Below are 15,310 nucleotides of genomic sequence, written 5' to 3' on the forward strand. Positions count from 1 at the left end.
TACAGAAAACAACAGTGTAAGGAATTTCAAGTGGGGGTGTGTGTATATATATGTCACTAAACAAAGCAGAGGTCAGTAAACATAACTATTCCTGCACTTTGGGTAAGCTGCATTGCAGTGTTATAGCACCAGACTAGCTTATGTCAAGTTTATATATGGGCATGCTTTCAGTATCTTTTGGCAGTAGAAATTTTGATTTTTAAAGTAATACTTTATCTTGTAGGACCGTTTACCTCTTGCTGTGGTAGGTAGTAATACGATCATTGAAGTCAATGGCAAGAGAGTTAGAGGAAGGCAGTACCCATGGGGTGTTGCAGAAGGTAAGGCTTTCTCATTATTATTATTCATTTAAAAACTTACTAGTCGTTAGTTCATATTTGAAATGTTTGAAATGCTTAATTTGAATGTGCTTTGGTCTAGAAATTTATTGAATACACCATTTTGTTATTCTGACAGTCTTGGAACAAGGTAAAGGTTCAGCAACATGTAACTTTGCAAGCAGATTCCTGTTGAAGCCTCACTGAGGAGTTATAAAACCTGTAGTAACTTACTGCAGTTAATGATGAGACTTAGATTACAACTGCTTGCTAGCATTCTTATTTTAATTGTCTTCATATAAAAACTGTGTATTTCTTAAATTCTTCTTTCTAGAGTGTTCACATTGTAAATGTTAATTTGATCAGCCTGAATAGCATAAATTCAATTTAAAGTTTCTGGAATAATTTTTTTTCCCCAAAAAAACATCTGAGTCTTAATTGCTGGGTGTAGTAACAAGAAGGTAGCTGGTAACGAATTGAATACTTTTGGTAGTTCGTTTTTGGGTTTGGGTTTTTTTTAATTCATTTAAAACTCACTTTTAAAAACTTCCTGTTTTAGAGGCTTGAAGATAACTGCATGTTCTTCTGGCAACTATTGCTTGTGCTTTTAATGCTGTTCACTTATTTCAAATGTCACATGGCATGGCTTGCACCATGCTGTATAGTGAAACAATCACTATTAAACTATTTCCCCATGATCATTGAACTTTTTCCTTGTAGTGTGCATGTATTGAATAAAGAGAAGATATTTTTTTTCCTCACTATTTCTGCCTTCTGAGATCAATGGACTATAAATTTGATGCAGTGTAAAATAGACCAAAAACCCCCAAAAACAAACAAACAAAAAAGCCTCCCAAAAACCAACAAGTAGAGCATGGACCAATACTTTACAGAGAAATGCTGTAGCACTGTGAAGTGCATGTCTGGCAGGAAATGAGGTTTGGCAGAAAGTAAAAACCAGCTGCACCAGAGAGGATTAAGCTTTATTGAAGGCTCTTGCGTTAGCATTTGGAGATGTACAAAATGACGCTGCTTTTCTTTATTTTAAAACAAACTTCATAAATGTTTTACACTCATGTGATTGTATAACTTCTGGAAGGGAAGAACTAGCCTAACTAAAAGGAACCTCTTTAAGTGGCTTTGAGACTGTCAGCTAAGGACAGAATACTCAGATGATGCTTTTTGGAGTATGACTCCATGTACTCTGGAATTTACCGGTTTGTGTAAAACCATGGAATAAAATAATGCAAGAGTGCAGATACAAGTTGAACACATGAAGAGGCTATATGCTTCGTTTTTTTGCACCTGCCTTGTGCCTTTCTTTTGTATGTGCCAAGAGCTTTGTGTGTTCCCTTCTCTGTACACCAGCAAGTTCTGGGGTGTGCATTTTTCTCCAGTGTCACTTCATTATCTATCAGGGAAATACCACTCACAGCATCAGCCTATTCTACTGTGATGGGATGATAGACACGGTGGAGTAGGTGGCATCTAATGACAGCTACCAATGCTCTCTTTTGGTCTGTAGGCAGGTGCATCAAATTAAAGCAACTTTCCTTTGCTTAGTTAAAAAAGAATTAAATCCACATTAAAATTAAAACAAAGACTTCTTCAACTCACTTGGGGTAGGTGGGAGTAGGTTGCATTAAGTCTGTATTTCTAAGGGTTTTGGATATAGCTAGATCTACACTGAGGTCTTTAGTTAGTGCCTGATCCTTAATTACACAAGTGTGCTGGCAGGGCCTCTAAAGAATCATAAGGTTACTTAGACTGGCAAAACTGTGCTTCTGTTGTGGTAGCTTGGAGTACAGTTTACCAGTATGGCTTACGGGAGCATAGGAGCTTTGCTGGTAAGATATATTGATATATTGTTAATGCTCTCCTACTGTTAACACACACGCTGAGTAAGGAAAGGCTGGAAGTGATCTGTTGTTGGAATGAATGTGGGAGATGGGTGACATCTTTATCTCTGGTGACAACTTTATCTGTGTAAGGCACATATTTTGGTTGGCATCTGAAAAAAAATTTACCTCTTTCTGTAGTTGAAAACGGTGAACACTGTGACTTCACAATTCTGAGGAACATGTTGATAAGGTAAGTAACTTACAGGTAACATTAGGTTTTCTAGTACGTCTGTGAGATTGGAGAAAAAAAGATGTGAGCTAGTGAGGTAATATTAATCCCCAAGTTTTTAATTTTAAACAGTATCTTACACTTTATGGTATCTTGTTAAGCCACATATTTGGCAAGTGGTGGTGGGGGGGATGATTTCTTTAAATAGTTCTCTTTATTTTCTGATTACTTGTTCTTAAAAGTTGTGATAAAACATAGGCACCTAAGTTGTCTTTTAGTGTTGATGTGTACTTAGTTGTAGGCTTTTTTTAAAGTTTTCAGTGCTGTGGTTGGCTAAAGCAAGACTGCCTTTACTTTGTGTTAGGTGTTGAGTCCTATACTCACAGCAGTTCAGTAAGTAACATCTGCTGTAACAGCTCTTGGTTTGATTATTAAGATTTGCTTTTCTCCAAGCTGATGATGGAAAATTATTAAAGGTAGCTTGTATCTTAATCTTGAACTTTACATTTAGCTTTTACAGACTTAAAAGATAGAAACTAGGAAATTTTGGCTAATTTGTTTCTTGCCTGACGTGCTTTGGTGCACCTACTACAGTAATAATACATAGTTTTCATTTCTGTTCTCCAAATACTTGCAAGTTTATCCACAGAACTCAAAATTTCCAAAGATTAGTCCTGTAAGTTTGTGTTTGGAATACTGTAAACTTGAGATAGTTCAGTGCAAAATAATCTGGTATTTCTGTGACTTAGCTGTCTTGGCAGCTCTAATTTAAATGGAAGAATGACAACGTTATGGGGAGTAGGATGTTAATGGAGTGATATAATTTAATTAAGTCAACCTGAAAAATTAACATGGACTGATTGTATTTTTGCACTAAGCTGATAAATTACACTTATTGACAGAACTCATATGCAGGACCTGAAGGATGTCACTAACAATGTACATTATGAGAACTACAGAAGCAGAAAACTGGCAGCTGTTACATACAACGGTGTTGACAACAACAAAAACAAAGGGCAGCTAACAAAGTAAGTTTTTGTTAAAATTGTATTGCACTTTAATCTTTTTGCTCTGGTTTTTTGTTGGTTGGATGGTTGGCTTTGTGTATGTGTGGTGGGATGTTTGGTTTTGGTGTTGGAGGGTGGTTTTGTTTGTATTTATCCTCCAGTCAATTGCCTCTTCACTGTCTGTGTTCTGGTCTGAACACTGTATACCTCTCATTTACTTACTGATTTGTTTTCTTCTATTTCACTAAGTTTACACTAGTTTAACTAAATATGTTAAATAACTGAGTTTTAGTTAGATTCAGTTCTGAAGACAATCCTTACATTTACTACTTCTGGTTTTTATTTCACTGTTACTCATTGCAAAGTTTTTGTGCTTTAGTATGTTTATTTTGGTTTATATACTACTTTTCAGATTATTGGTTCTTTTGTCATGAATGCTCAATACTCAGTGTCAGGGATGTTTTTGAGAAGAATGGGTTAATATTTCTTTAGAAACTTTGAACATCCAGACCCCAAAGACTGTCATCTTTGAAATGCTGCCCTGGCTACTTCTATGGTTGCTTATCATGGCAGGGAATTTATTGCAACATCTTTATCTTTTGTGAGAAGACAGTTGCAATGCAGGGGTTTTGTTTTTTGTTTCTGATTTGTTTTTTTTTTAACTGTAATATGCCATTTTAATTATCTCTGACAACAAGTTGTTTGCCAACCTGATGAAGTTACTAGAAGATTTAAAAGTAGGCTCTACTATACTATGCATTGTATAATGCTATTTGAGAATAGCTACACTTTTAAATTTTAAGTATTTTTCCTGCTCTGCAGGTATCAACTGTATCAACAACAATTGGTGATTAAATAATTAGTGATACTCTTATTTTATCTGTACTATATTTAAATACAAATCTCTCAACCAAAATCCAGGTTACTATTCTGTTCAGCTAACGATACGCCAAATTACAGCTGTTCTTACTGAAAAAGATCTCTGAAATTAGATGGAAATATCTACTATTTCCATCCATATGACAGTTACAAAGCCATTTTTCATTAAAGGAGTGTCTGTTCTACATCTATCTTAATGCTCTGACAGTGGCTGTGAGGGAATGATTTAAGTGGACATGATTTAGTTTCATCTACTGTGAGCCTACAGGAGACTTCCCTGCTCAGCATTGACAAAAAATGCAACAGTGTATGTGAGTTATATCAACTCTTCAAAAGCATACTTAAATTTAGGTAAAGTTTGTAGTGAGGTTAAGTCTTTAAAAGAATGGTTTTCAAATATGTGTATCCGTAACACTGTGGTTACTTCTCACTGTCATGTTTCTTTGCCATCGTATTATCCCTGGCTCACATCTCAAGGCTTCTGAATGCATATTGCGAGTATGTTAGAAATATTTCCCAAGCTACACTTGTCCTCGTAACAGTACAGTGTTGATGGTAGATAAGAGCTAAAATTACTAAATGAGGTAGTCACTGTGGTAAAATTGGGGGGCAAGCGCACGTAAGATAGTTTGCACGTTTGAGAACAAAACGCAGGTGGGCACATCAGAGAAGAAAATGTGCCTTGAGCGCAAGAACTTGAGACAACTTTCTCTCTGCTGAGGTGATAGTGTATGAATAGCAGCGCAGAATAGAAAATTCTACTTTTCCTTCAGGTCTTCTACCTTTCTGTTACTATACTTCTTACTGTACTATTATCTGCTATAGCTGTACTGAAAAGTGAAACTTTTTCATTGTAATTTTGGATATCAGTAGAAGTTGGTTTAGATTTTTTTGTGTGTGTTGTTTAATACTATTTTTTTATACCTTTCAAAATCTTGGTATGTTTTCCTTAGAATTTTGACAAAAAAAAAATCTTAAGTTTAGTGATAACACTTCCACTATTTTTTGTTTTGTGCCTGCTTAGATTTGTGTTAGTCTGCACCTACAAACTTAGTCTGTACCAAGTAAGGATTGGTTATTCTGTGTTCTTCTTACAAATAACAACAGTGATGATGTTTTTAAATTACTTTTTATTCCTATATTGGAAACATACCAGAAGACTTCAAAACTATTTTCATGTCTTCATTCTCCCTCTACCCATCCCAAACAGTTGCTGATAGCATTGCTGAGATTGCCTTTTTAGCTAGAATTTATACTAAGAGGGTCTGAAATTACTCTGCTTGCTGAAGCATGCTTACTTTTCCATCTCCTGCCATCTCAGATCACTCTGCTGTCCCACCTGAATATTTCTAGGTAAACATGCCTTTTGGAACAATTTTCTCCATAAAAATATCTGTCACTCAGAACACTGCAGTATTGCAGCTTGGAGGTGAAAAAATGCAACGTTTTTTTTAAGCTAGCAGGTTTTCTTTTTATTAAAATAAATAAATTATTGCAGTTTGTTTGACTCAGCCATCTGGAGGATGGCAAAATCTCTTGCAAACTTGTAAGAAATATTTCGAACCTTTCCTTGAAGTTTGTTCCTCCAAACATAGGGCAACTTAAGTAAATAAATAAAATTCTTGAATTATTATACTGGCTATAACGCAGCTGATGCTATTCTTGTCTTGTTACCTTATCTATATGTTGAGTCGCAGCACTTTTTTCAAGCTCTAACGTGCTTTTTTGGCTTCAGTGTGTTGTTGTAGTTTTGAATCTGGCATAGTCAAAGCTGCATAGAAGGAATTTTCCTAATAACCGTGTGTCTTCCTGGAAATTAATTGAAAGAGGGAAGAACAGATATTAACAGTTTAACTGTGTGTCCCCGTAGGAATTCTATGCTTGCCTGCTTGCCTTTTGAAATAAGTGTCTGTGTCTCGAAACGGAGTGATATTTGACTTGTCCTCTGGAAATCTGATTCTTTCACAGGAGACAGATCCTATATCTCTATATGAGAACGGAGACGTGCTCTGATGCTATCTGGTAGTATTACAAGCATACTGTTAAACATAGATACAACCTCTGGCTCTGGAAAATCCTAAGCTGCTGTTCTTTTTAAGCTGGGAGGGTAGACGTAAGAGGAGATGTACATGCAGTGGTTCTTGCACTTTTCCAAAAGTATCTCCTACTGGCAGCTGTTGGAGACTGGAGTGACCTTTTGTACCTTTAAAACAGCTGTATTTTTATGATCTTAGCAGACCTTTGTTTTTCATGCAACTGTTAACATATTTCTTTGAACACAAATGCAAACATGAAAACAAATAGAAGTATATGCTGCAAGTTTTAATAATACTGTGCAGATGAATTGAAGCAGTTTCTCCTGTCCAGCTGATAATTTTCTGACTTGCCTCCTTTGATTTGGTGAAACTCTAATTGACTGTTCTATGAGTAACTCATTGACCTAAGAGCAATCCAAAGCATGTATTTTCCATGTTTATGTAGCCTTTTTGTTTTTTAGGTTTAGTGTCTGATTTCTTCAAATTTTCAACATCATCCCAACTATTAAAAAAATAAAACATCAAGGGTAGTCCTCACATATATGGATAATTTGTCTCTTCAAACTCTGTGGTAATTGTAATTTCACACATGTACTATGTGACGTGAGAAAACTGGCATTTGCTTTGAAATTTAAAATTTTTAATTTGAGAAATCTTTTTTGCAGTCTGCTGTATGAAGCTGATGCCTTCAGTGAGTTCTAATAAAATAAGCTTTTATTTTTAAAGTCATATTGTACACTGTAAAGATGAGCCTTATCCATCTACTGATCTGTTCAATAACCTATCACACAGGGTAACAAAATACACAATGCATACATAGGTCCTTCTAACTGCTCAGCTTAGACTACATCAAATTCCTTTTACCTATATTCTTAGCAAATTCTGTGAAATGGTTCTCATGTTATTAAGCCCACCTTACTGTATGGTGAGACTGAATATCAGAATCTCGTTTTCAGACCTTTTTTCCCCCCGTCCTGTGGTATTAGTGAAGTGCTAACACAAGGCATGCTCGGGTGAAGCATCATGCTCTGGGGAGGTGACATTGCAGCCAAGCCTTCTCAGAGCTGAGCCCAGCCGCCGGTGAGACCTCTGCTGGCCATTGAAGTCAAGTGCTCTTTTTGTAGCACAAGAACGTTCCTGGGGTTTTAATACAATGTCTTTTGCTAGGTGACAATTTTTAAATGAACAGATAAGCCTCCATATGGCATTGGTTTCTGAAAACTTGTTTAGAGCAAGTGGTTGTTCATGTCACTGCAATATTTAAATCGCTTTAAAAGCATGCATGTTCTAAGGAATCTATTCCTGAAAGTGTTACGCACATCAAACCAGCATTAATATTTACATGGTGTAGTGATTTACTAACTGAATTTGAAATAAATATAACAAGCTTTAACTAACAATCTTTCCTTTTACTGTGAAAAATTTGCTTTTGGGGGAGCACATAATTAGCTTTAGAAATCTATTAATAATGAATTTACTTTTTTAATTATTGCTTTTTGGTTTTGTGGTTTTATTTAAGCATGCTAAGCTAAGCCTCTGTATTTTTTGTTTTTTAGATTTGACACAGTTGAAGGCATGTAAGTGGTCATTTAAATTTTTCCAAAAAACTTAAAGACGAAAATTTTATAAACACAAAAAGGGTTTCACTGTTTAATGTTTCAAATTTAAAACAGTTTCCTGTTATCCCCCTCTTGGCACTGTTTTTTTTTTTCCCTAGCAGTCTTGGGTTTTTTTAATTCTAAACCTGTGCTATTGTGCTTCACGAATTTGTAAACACTTTCAGTGACAAATATTGCTGTAAAAACCCATCCTCTTTAGAAACTTTTTGGCTAAGCCTCAAGAAAAATTTGGTCAAAATTCAACAATGAGTAAAGTGTATAAATTATGAAATCCCCAGATCCATAGCTCCATCATCTTTATATAGATGCCTATGAAGATTTAGTGGAATTTTCATCCTCATATGTAAATTTACAACTCTTCATTGGATTGGGGAATTAGTTACTTTAATCTTTTCTGACCATGGTTTTATCTTATTGCTGGCTCGCAGAGGTTCCACTTTGTACATACCTAGAATAATTTTCATTTTTTGCAGATTAATTTAGAGGGCTGTTTTAACATACATCCTGTTAAATTAGTTAAATGTATTACATAGTGGTTTGGGTTTTTTCCTTCAGCTCTTTTTTTGTTCAAGTCCCTTGTATAGTTTCATCCTGAAATACAGGATAATGTGCTTTTACCCATGTCACATACTTAAGACCTAACAAAACCACTTGTGACCTATGTTGTAAAGCTCTCAGCTGTAAATGCTTGCTTGCTAGTTCATCAAATTTTATGTGCAGACTGATTTTTACCACTTTCTCAAATACAGCTCACATGACATCCCCATTAGATTATTAGGCTGTCAATAGAAGGACGGTTCTGCTCCTCTTTTCAAGTCTGCAGCAATGATTCCTCAGTGTTCAGATTTACTTCCTATGTTAATTTTTGAAGAGCAGATACATTTGAGAACTTTACACTTCTAAAAGGTAACAAGAAGAAAACAGTCTTGTTTTGACAGCTGGTTACCTTCCACAAGTACTGCTACTCACGTCTTCTTTCATTTTCTTATTTTTATGTATTATTGCACTCCACCTGTGTTTAACCATTATTTTTTTTCCTTGACAAAAATTGCTGGCACTTGGCCTTTTGAAGGCCTAAAGTAAACGGTAGACTGAGGATCAGTTTCAGTTCTGTATATTATACAGCATGTTACTCACCAATCCAAGCTTTGCCACTATTAGATCAGATTCAGTTTAATTTTTTTTTTTCCCATGGAAATGCCATTTTCTTCCTCCTCGCCCCCCACCAATTGTCACCTTTAAAGTACTGTATTTGAGGAGAAAGTTAATACAACCTTTAGTTTATATATGACATTGATTACTTTCACTGTGTGGTTAGTTGGTAAAAATGGTCAAGCAGAAAGAATAAAATGAGACATTAATAGTCTAACCAGATGTTGGGTATATAACCTCCATTCCTTTAAGAAGGACTGGCAAATTCTGAATCAAAATAGACATTGCTAATTATGTTTCAGTCATCACTAAAAGTTAGTTAATTCTTTTCTCCCTTTAGAATGCTTTTTCTGCATGATTTCAATCAGAACAGAGGTTTTTTTGTATTGTGGTGTTTTGGGATTGGCAGTTTGTTTTTGTTTTTATTTTTTAAGAGTTGAAGCAAAAATATAATTTTTGATAGGGCTTAGGCTTGCTATGTCTATTCTACAATTTTCTAGTCCAAGTGACTTCTGTATGCATTACAGCAGATATTCTCTGCTGGTTGATTGTAACGGTTTCAAATTGTATTGGGTCTGGCATCCAGCCAAGGTCAACCCACCACACAAATATATTCAGTTCTTCTTAATTTTTAGTTAAAGCCTTGTCATTTGCCGTATGTACTAAAAACTGAAACAAGAGGCCAGTGATATGTTTTGATTGCTGTTTGTTGAACAGCGGAAAAGTCTTACAAGACTGTATATAACAATCATAACTAGATCAAAATCATCCTGGTTTACTGGGTATTTCACAGAATCATAGAATAGTTTGGGTTGGAAGTGACTTTTAAAGGTCATCTAGTCCAAGCCCCCCCCTACAATGAGCAGGGACATCTTCCACTAGGTCAGGTTGCTCAGAGCAATTTTAATGTGAAACTTGCTATTTAAAACCTGTGTCACCATAACATTGATAGCAGGCTTATACAGCTTTAAAAATTCAGGAGAATGCAGGGAAGTAGTTACCATAAAGTGTATAGAAAAATAAAAAATAATTTACACTATTTTTATACATTATTGAGACATTAAGTTTATTGATAGCTTTCTAAAGGTAAATCTTGCAACTAACACTTTTATGAAATACTGATGTTCAGTTACATGAACCATTTTTTGCAAAGTAGCTATCTCTTCGGAAGTATGACCACAGCGTTCAACACAGTTGTCATGTTAACGTACTCTTGGGCTCACTTTCAACAGTGAAGATTTAGAGAGGAAATGGGACTTTTGTCTGCAATGCTCTTACAATTTTTATTATGTCCATTAATTTTTGTATATATTTAAATGGGAAAGAAAAAGACATCTGAAGATCACTTGGAAGATGCTAATTTTTTTTGTTGTAACTTTGATTTCCTCTCTTCCCATGACCAGGTTCTACTAAAGATAGAAAATCAAGAGTTTGTTAACCTCAGTGTAATGTAGATCAGTTATGGGGGAGGAAATAGATAGTGTATGAAATGTCTTTTTGAGGAAAGGTTAACTAAATAGTTAATACAATAATGCAAATTGAATTTAAGCTAGCAGTGCATACAGCAGTGTTATTTATCTTAATGCTTCAGAATTTTATCTTATTTTTTACAGATGCCCTAATGTAACAGACAGGAAAAAAAGTTCTTATTAGCTAACTTCTTCTTCTGGATTTATGGCAGGAGCCCACTGGCACAGATGGAGGAGGAAAGGAGGGAGCATGTAGCCAAAATGAAAAAAATGGAAATGGAAATGGAACAGGTGTTTGAGATGAAAGTCAAAGAAAAAGTTCAAAAACTGAAGGACTCTGAAGCTGAGGTAATAGAAATGTCTTAAACCCCAATATACTTGTGGCTGAATAAGTGTAGAGACGGCTCTTTTTGCCAAGACTTTGCGACATAACCTCTGTCTAGGAGTTGATTCCAGTTAGATTTTATTTTTAAAGACAACTCGGTTATTCTTTCTCAGCTTGTTGTCTTTGAAATGGTATAAGCCCAACCTTAAAATGTAATTTTAATGTTCACATGCATTCTCTTTTTATTTTTACAGTTACGGTATGTTAAAATACTCCTCAACCTTCTTACTCGCCTTCTTTTTCTCCGTCTTTGGAAAATTTTATGCCTGTTTTCTTCCATGTGCTTTAAATAAGTTCTTGAGACTTTCATGGATTACATAAGCTAATGTAGTAATGATAATTTGCTTTGCACTTTTAAAGAAGCATTTCAGGATCTTGATACGATGTGTATAAGAAATAATCTAAATGAGAATTACTAGACTAAGAAAGAGGCGGGTTATGTGGTGTCATTTGAACATTTAAGGATATTTAACTCTAATTTCTGTCGTCTCCAGGTGATCCTCACAGTGCAACTGTTTTTTATGGGCTTCAAGCAGCTCTTGAAGTGATCTTTATAAGAGACTATTATAAAATTAGGTTTAAGTAGAAAATTAATTTTAAGTTTTGGGAAGGCAGCTTCTCACAAGAAGCTTAATAGAGAAGTTCAAAACTGTCAAAGTTCCTAAAGAAAGTTTGGCTCCAAATTTGAGAGAAAGTGAGGAAACTTGGAAGGGTAGTTGAAATGCTTGGCAGCCCAGGCATTGTAAGGAGCCAAGGCATACTGGATCAGAGGAAGAAAAATGTATCAATCTAGATTTTTGTTTTTCTTTTGGAGAAAGATAAGGAAAGATTCTTTGAATAGATAAGGATATAAATGCTAGGATACACCAGTCAGCAATTTGAGGATTTTAAAGCCAGATGTTTTATCTGGATCACAGTGTTTAATTAGTCACTGGATTTGTACTTTCTCAATTTCTGTCTCAAATCTTTTTGAACCCATTTAATACTTCTGGCATCCACACTCTCCTTGTTATATGAAAAACAAACAAACATCTTTCTTTTATTTTTCATGACTTCATGACTTTTTGAGCTAGTGCATCCTGTGGTACTAATTTTTAAATGTTCATGCAATTAATTCCTTTTTTTCTTCACCATTCATGACTTTGTAAACTTCAGTTGTGTTCCTCTAAATGTAGAAAAGTAGGCAATAGGCAGTGCCAGGTATAAAGTATTTAAAAAAATATGTGAAAGGAGATCTGTTTTGAGGGGTTTGTGTAAGACGGGGACTTGCAAGAGAGTGAAGAAAGAGGGAGTTTTATTTGACTCAATTAAAAAATGTGTTACATCAAACAAAAGGAATAACTTTTCCTGACAAGTGTCTCCATCCTCACATACAACATGTTTGATTGTCCCTCTGTCCCATCAACTTGCAGGAGAGACTTCTTATACTGTTCTGGCAGTGTAGACAATTCACTTCAATAATACGAATAATAGTTCATTTAATTAATGAATAAATTAATCCACTTAATGTTTTCCCAAGTAGATCTTTAATGTAGTTAATACTATAGGATGAAATAAATATTTGAGTTTTTTTCCCCACAAAATCAAAGATGCTGCTAATTTATGCATTACTGGTACTCAAATGCTCTGCAGTTTGCTTCTTAATTTTGCATCAAATACCAAAGTATTCTTGAATTTCTTACATTTCTTGCCACATGTAGCTGCTTACAACTCCTCTTTGTAACTCAGGCAGCATTTGGGGTGTTGTCTGTTAATGTAGCCTCTGAAATGAGGCTATGGGATTAATACCCTCTTTGTTTCTGTTATTGGCAATACCTATAACCTTAGAGTTTTTCATCTTAAGAGTTACTTTTTCTGAAGAGAAAACACAATACTGTATTTTCTTGCATTAGTATCATTGCTATGTTTGTTACTACAGCTCCAAAAGTTGCTGTTTTCTGTGCTTTACTGACTCTGGTCATAACATTTTCTATAGCTGCAGCGACGTCACGAGCAAATGAAAAAGAATTTGGAGGCACAACACAAAGAATTAGAGGAAAAGCGTCGCCAATTTGAGGACGAGAAAGCAAACTGGGAAGCTCAACAACGTATTTTGGAACAACAGAATTCTTCCAGGTAAGTTGGAGTCTTGTCCTTCAGTTTACAGTAAATGTTCTGTAGCTTTCCACTAAAAGGCAATTTGCGTGGTAATAATGGTCAATAGTGGTTGACCACTCTGGAAGTGTCACTTAAAAGCCAAGAAAAGTCTTGAACGATTAGTTACAAATGCGCATATATCAGAAACATTGGGAAGATTATTAGCTTCTAAAACAGATTTTAAGCTACCTAAACACTGTATCCATACATAACTAGATCTATCTAAAAAAATTATGTTTGCATTTGAAAGCTAGATTGTGTCAGACTTCTGAGGGGTGAAGAGTTAAAGCTTGGAGAATAAAAGCGTGTAATTCTCCTAGTCCTTGGAAGGGGAAGTCTAATGATAAATGCATTGCTTGACTGTATGTAGTACAAGTACTGTGTACATAATAAGTTTCATACGTTGTATTGCAACCACTAAAGCTTTATAAATGCTTATTTTAAAAGATGTACTTCAGTAATTTTTCTTTTAAATCAGAGCATGTATGCATTTTTAACAAACTTTTTTCAATATAATTTTAGAACCTTGGAAAAGAATAAGAAGAAAGGGAAGATATTTTAAATGCATCATTTTGACCACCAGTTATGTATTAGTTGCCAATATGCCAGCCTGGACATCAGTGTTTGTTGGATCCGTTTGACCAATTTTGCACCAGTTGTATCCATAGTAATGGATTTAACAGCATGACAAATTTTTGTTAATTTTGATGGAGAATGAGATGCCTTGAATTGTCTAGGGTGTTGTGTACTTGGAAAATAACAGCTCTAAGTACCTTTTTTCCTTTTTTTTTTTTAACAGATGTCATTTTAATGCAAAAGAAAACATTTTACTGTTGTACAATCATGTTCTGGTGGTTTGACGGTTTACAAGATATTAAAAAATGCAAGGACTCTAGACGGTTTTTAGTGAGGATAAATTGCCATAATATGATGCAAACAATGCTTCTCTATTACTATAATACAAGAATTCCATTCAGTGCAGCATATACAATAATGTAATTTAGTCTAACACAGTTGACCCTATTTTTGACACTTCCATTGTTTAAAAGTACACATGGAAAAACAAAAGTTGTAGGCTTACAGTGCACCTAAGCTTTTTATAACAACCCTTTTATGTTTTGGATTCTTTAAATATATGCTATTCTCATTTAGTAACTTCTTTAGCCAGAAGGATCTCATTACTGCTTCATTTTTTGTAATAACATTTAATTTAGATATTTTTCCATATATTGGCCCTCCTAAATAGAATATAGCTTCTTTCATATGGTAGGAACCAGTGAGTAAAACTTTCCTTTAACTCCCTTTTTACATTTTATGGTAAGTAGCAGGAAAACGCATTTATAGGTCATTTCTAGGCAAAATTGTGGAGTTAATCTACCGACCTGTTTCTACCTGTGTGCAGTCTGTCTTTATTTTACTAGAAATGGGAATATGGCCTCAAGAAAAACATCACCATTTTGCATTTAGCTGTATTCATATACTGCATTTCTGTATTTTTGTTTGTATTGTAAAAAGTCACATAATAAACAATGTTGTGATGTAACATGCTGCTGTGTCAGAAATTTTAAACAGCCAAGTAAGTCTTTGGGAAATGTTTGGACTTCCTCTCTTCCATCCAGCCTTGATTCGCCTGTGCCTTTGATTTGCCTGAGGAATTAGTTTAAGGTATAGAAAATGCCTTTGCACTCTGGAATTGCTAGAAAACGCAGTTTCAGTGGCTGTGTTCTCAACTGGCAAAACCAGGGTCTGTCTTTCCCAGAAGAGGGCACCAAGCATCCGCACACGCTGTGCTGTCTCCCACTCGCTCTGTTTGGGTAGTCGCACCTCCCGCGCTGTCTCTTACACCTTCTGCAAGCTTGTATGTCTGCGTGGTGGGGTGGTTGGCTAACGAGACATTTGCAGCCTCTTTGGGTACTTCTCTTAGGCTGGTTGGCAAGGGTGGGGTTTTTTGGTTTGTCTTTGTTTTTAGTTGATTGTGTCGATACTAATAAATGTAATGGCCCAGAACCTGATATTTAAAATACAGCCTGTAAGTTGTTAAAAAATTTTTATGTCTGTCTTTGCCTGTGACGCAATGAACAATGCCTCGTTTTTTGCAGATGTCCCTTGTATTACTCCTGCTATCACTCTGTTTCTGCTCATTTTTCTTTGCATGAGTTATGCCTATCAGAAATATAACTTCTTCAGCTAGCTTCCCAAAGAAACGAAGAGATTTTCAGTAGTCTGTATAAAGGCCTCCT

General features: G+C 35.2%; 1 protein-coding gene across 1 annotated transcript in view; it reads left to right on the forward strand.

The window, feature by feature from the left end:
• SEPT7 (septin 7) overlaps positions 1-14,615 on the forward strand; it is a 66,588-nt gene extending 51,973 nt beyond the window's left edge. Inside the window, exons 8-13 of the mRNA XM_010282698.1 lie at positions 224-320; positions 2,357-2,408; positions 3,290-3,415; positions 10,762-10,897; positions 12,910-13,049; positions 13,593-14,615. Of these exons, the coding sequence (XP_010281000.1) occupies positions 224-320; positions 2,357-2,408; positions 3,290-3,415; positions 10,762-10,897; positions 12,910-13,049; positions 13,593-13,632 (591 nt within the window). The 3' untranslated portion in view covers positions 13,633-14,615. The remainder of the gene's footprint in view (positions 1-223; positions 321-2,356; positions 2,409-3,289; positions 3,416-10,761; positions 10,898-12,909; positions 13,050-13,592) is intronic.
• Positions 14,616-15,310: the final 695 nt, after the last annotated feature.

This window comes from Phaethon lepturus, unplaced genomic scaffold (assembly GCF_000687285.1).
Source record: "Phaethon lepturus isolate BGI_N335 unplaced genomic scaffold, ASM68728v1 scaffold1702, whole genome shotgun sequence".
In the NCBI taxonomy this organism is placed as follows: Eukaryota; Metazoa; Chordata; class Aves; order Phaethontiformes; family Phaethontidae; genus Phaethon; species Phaethon lepturus.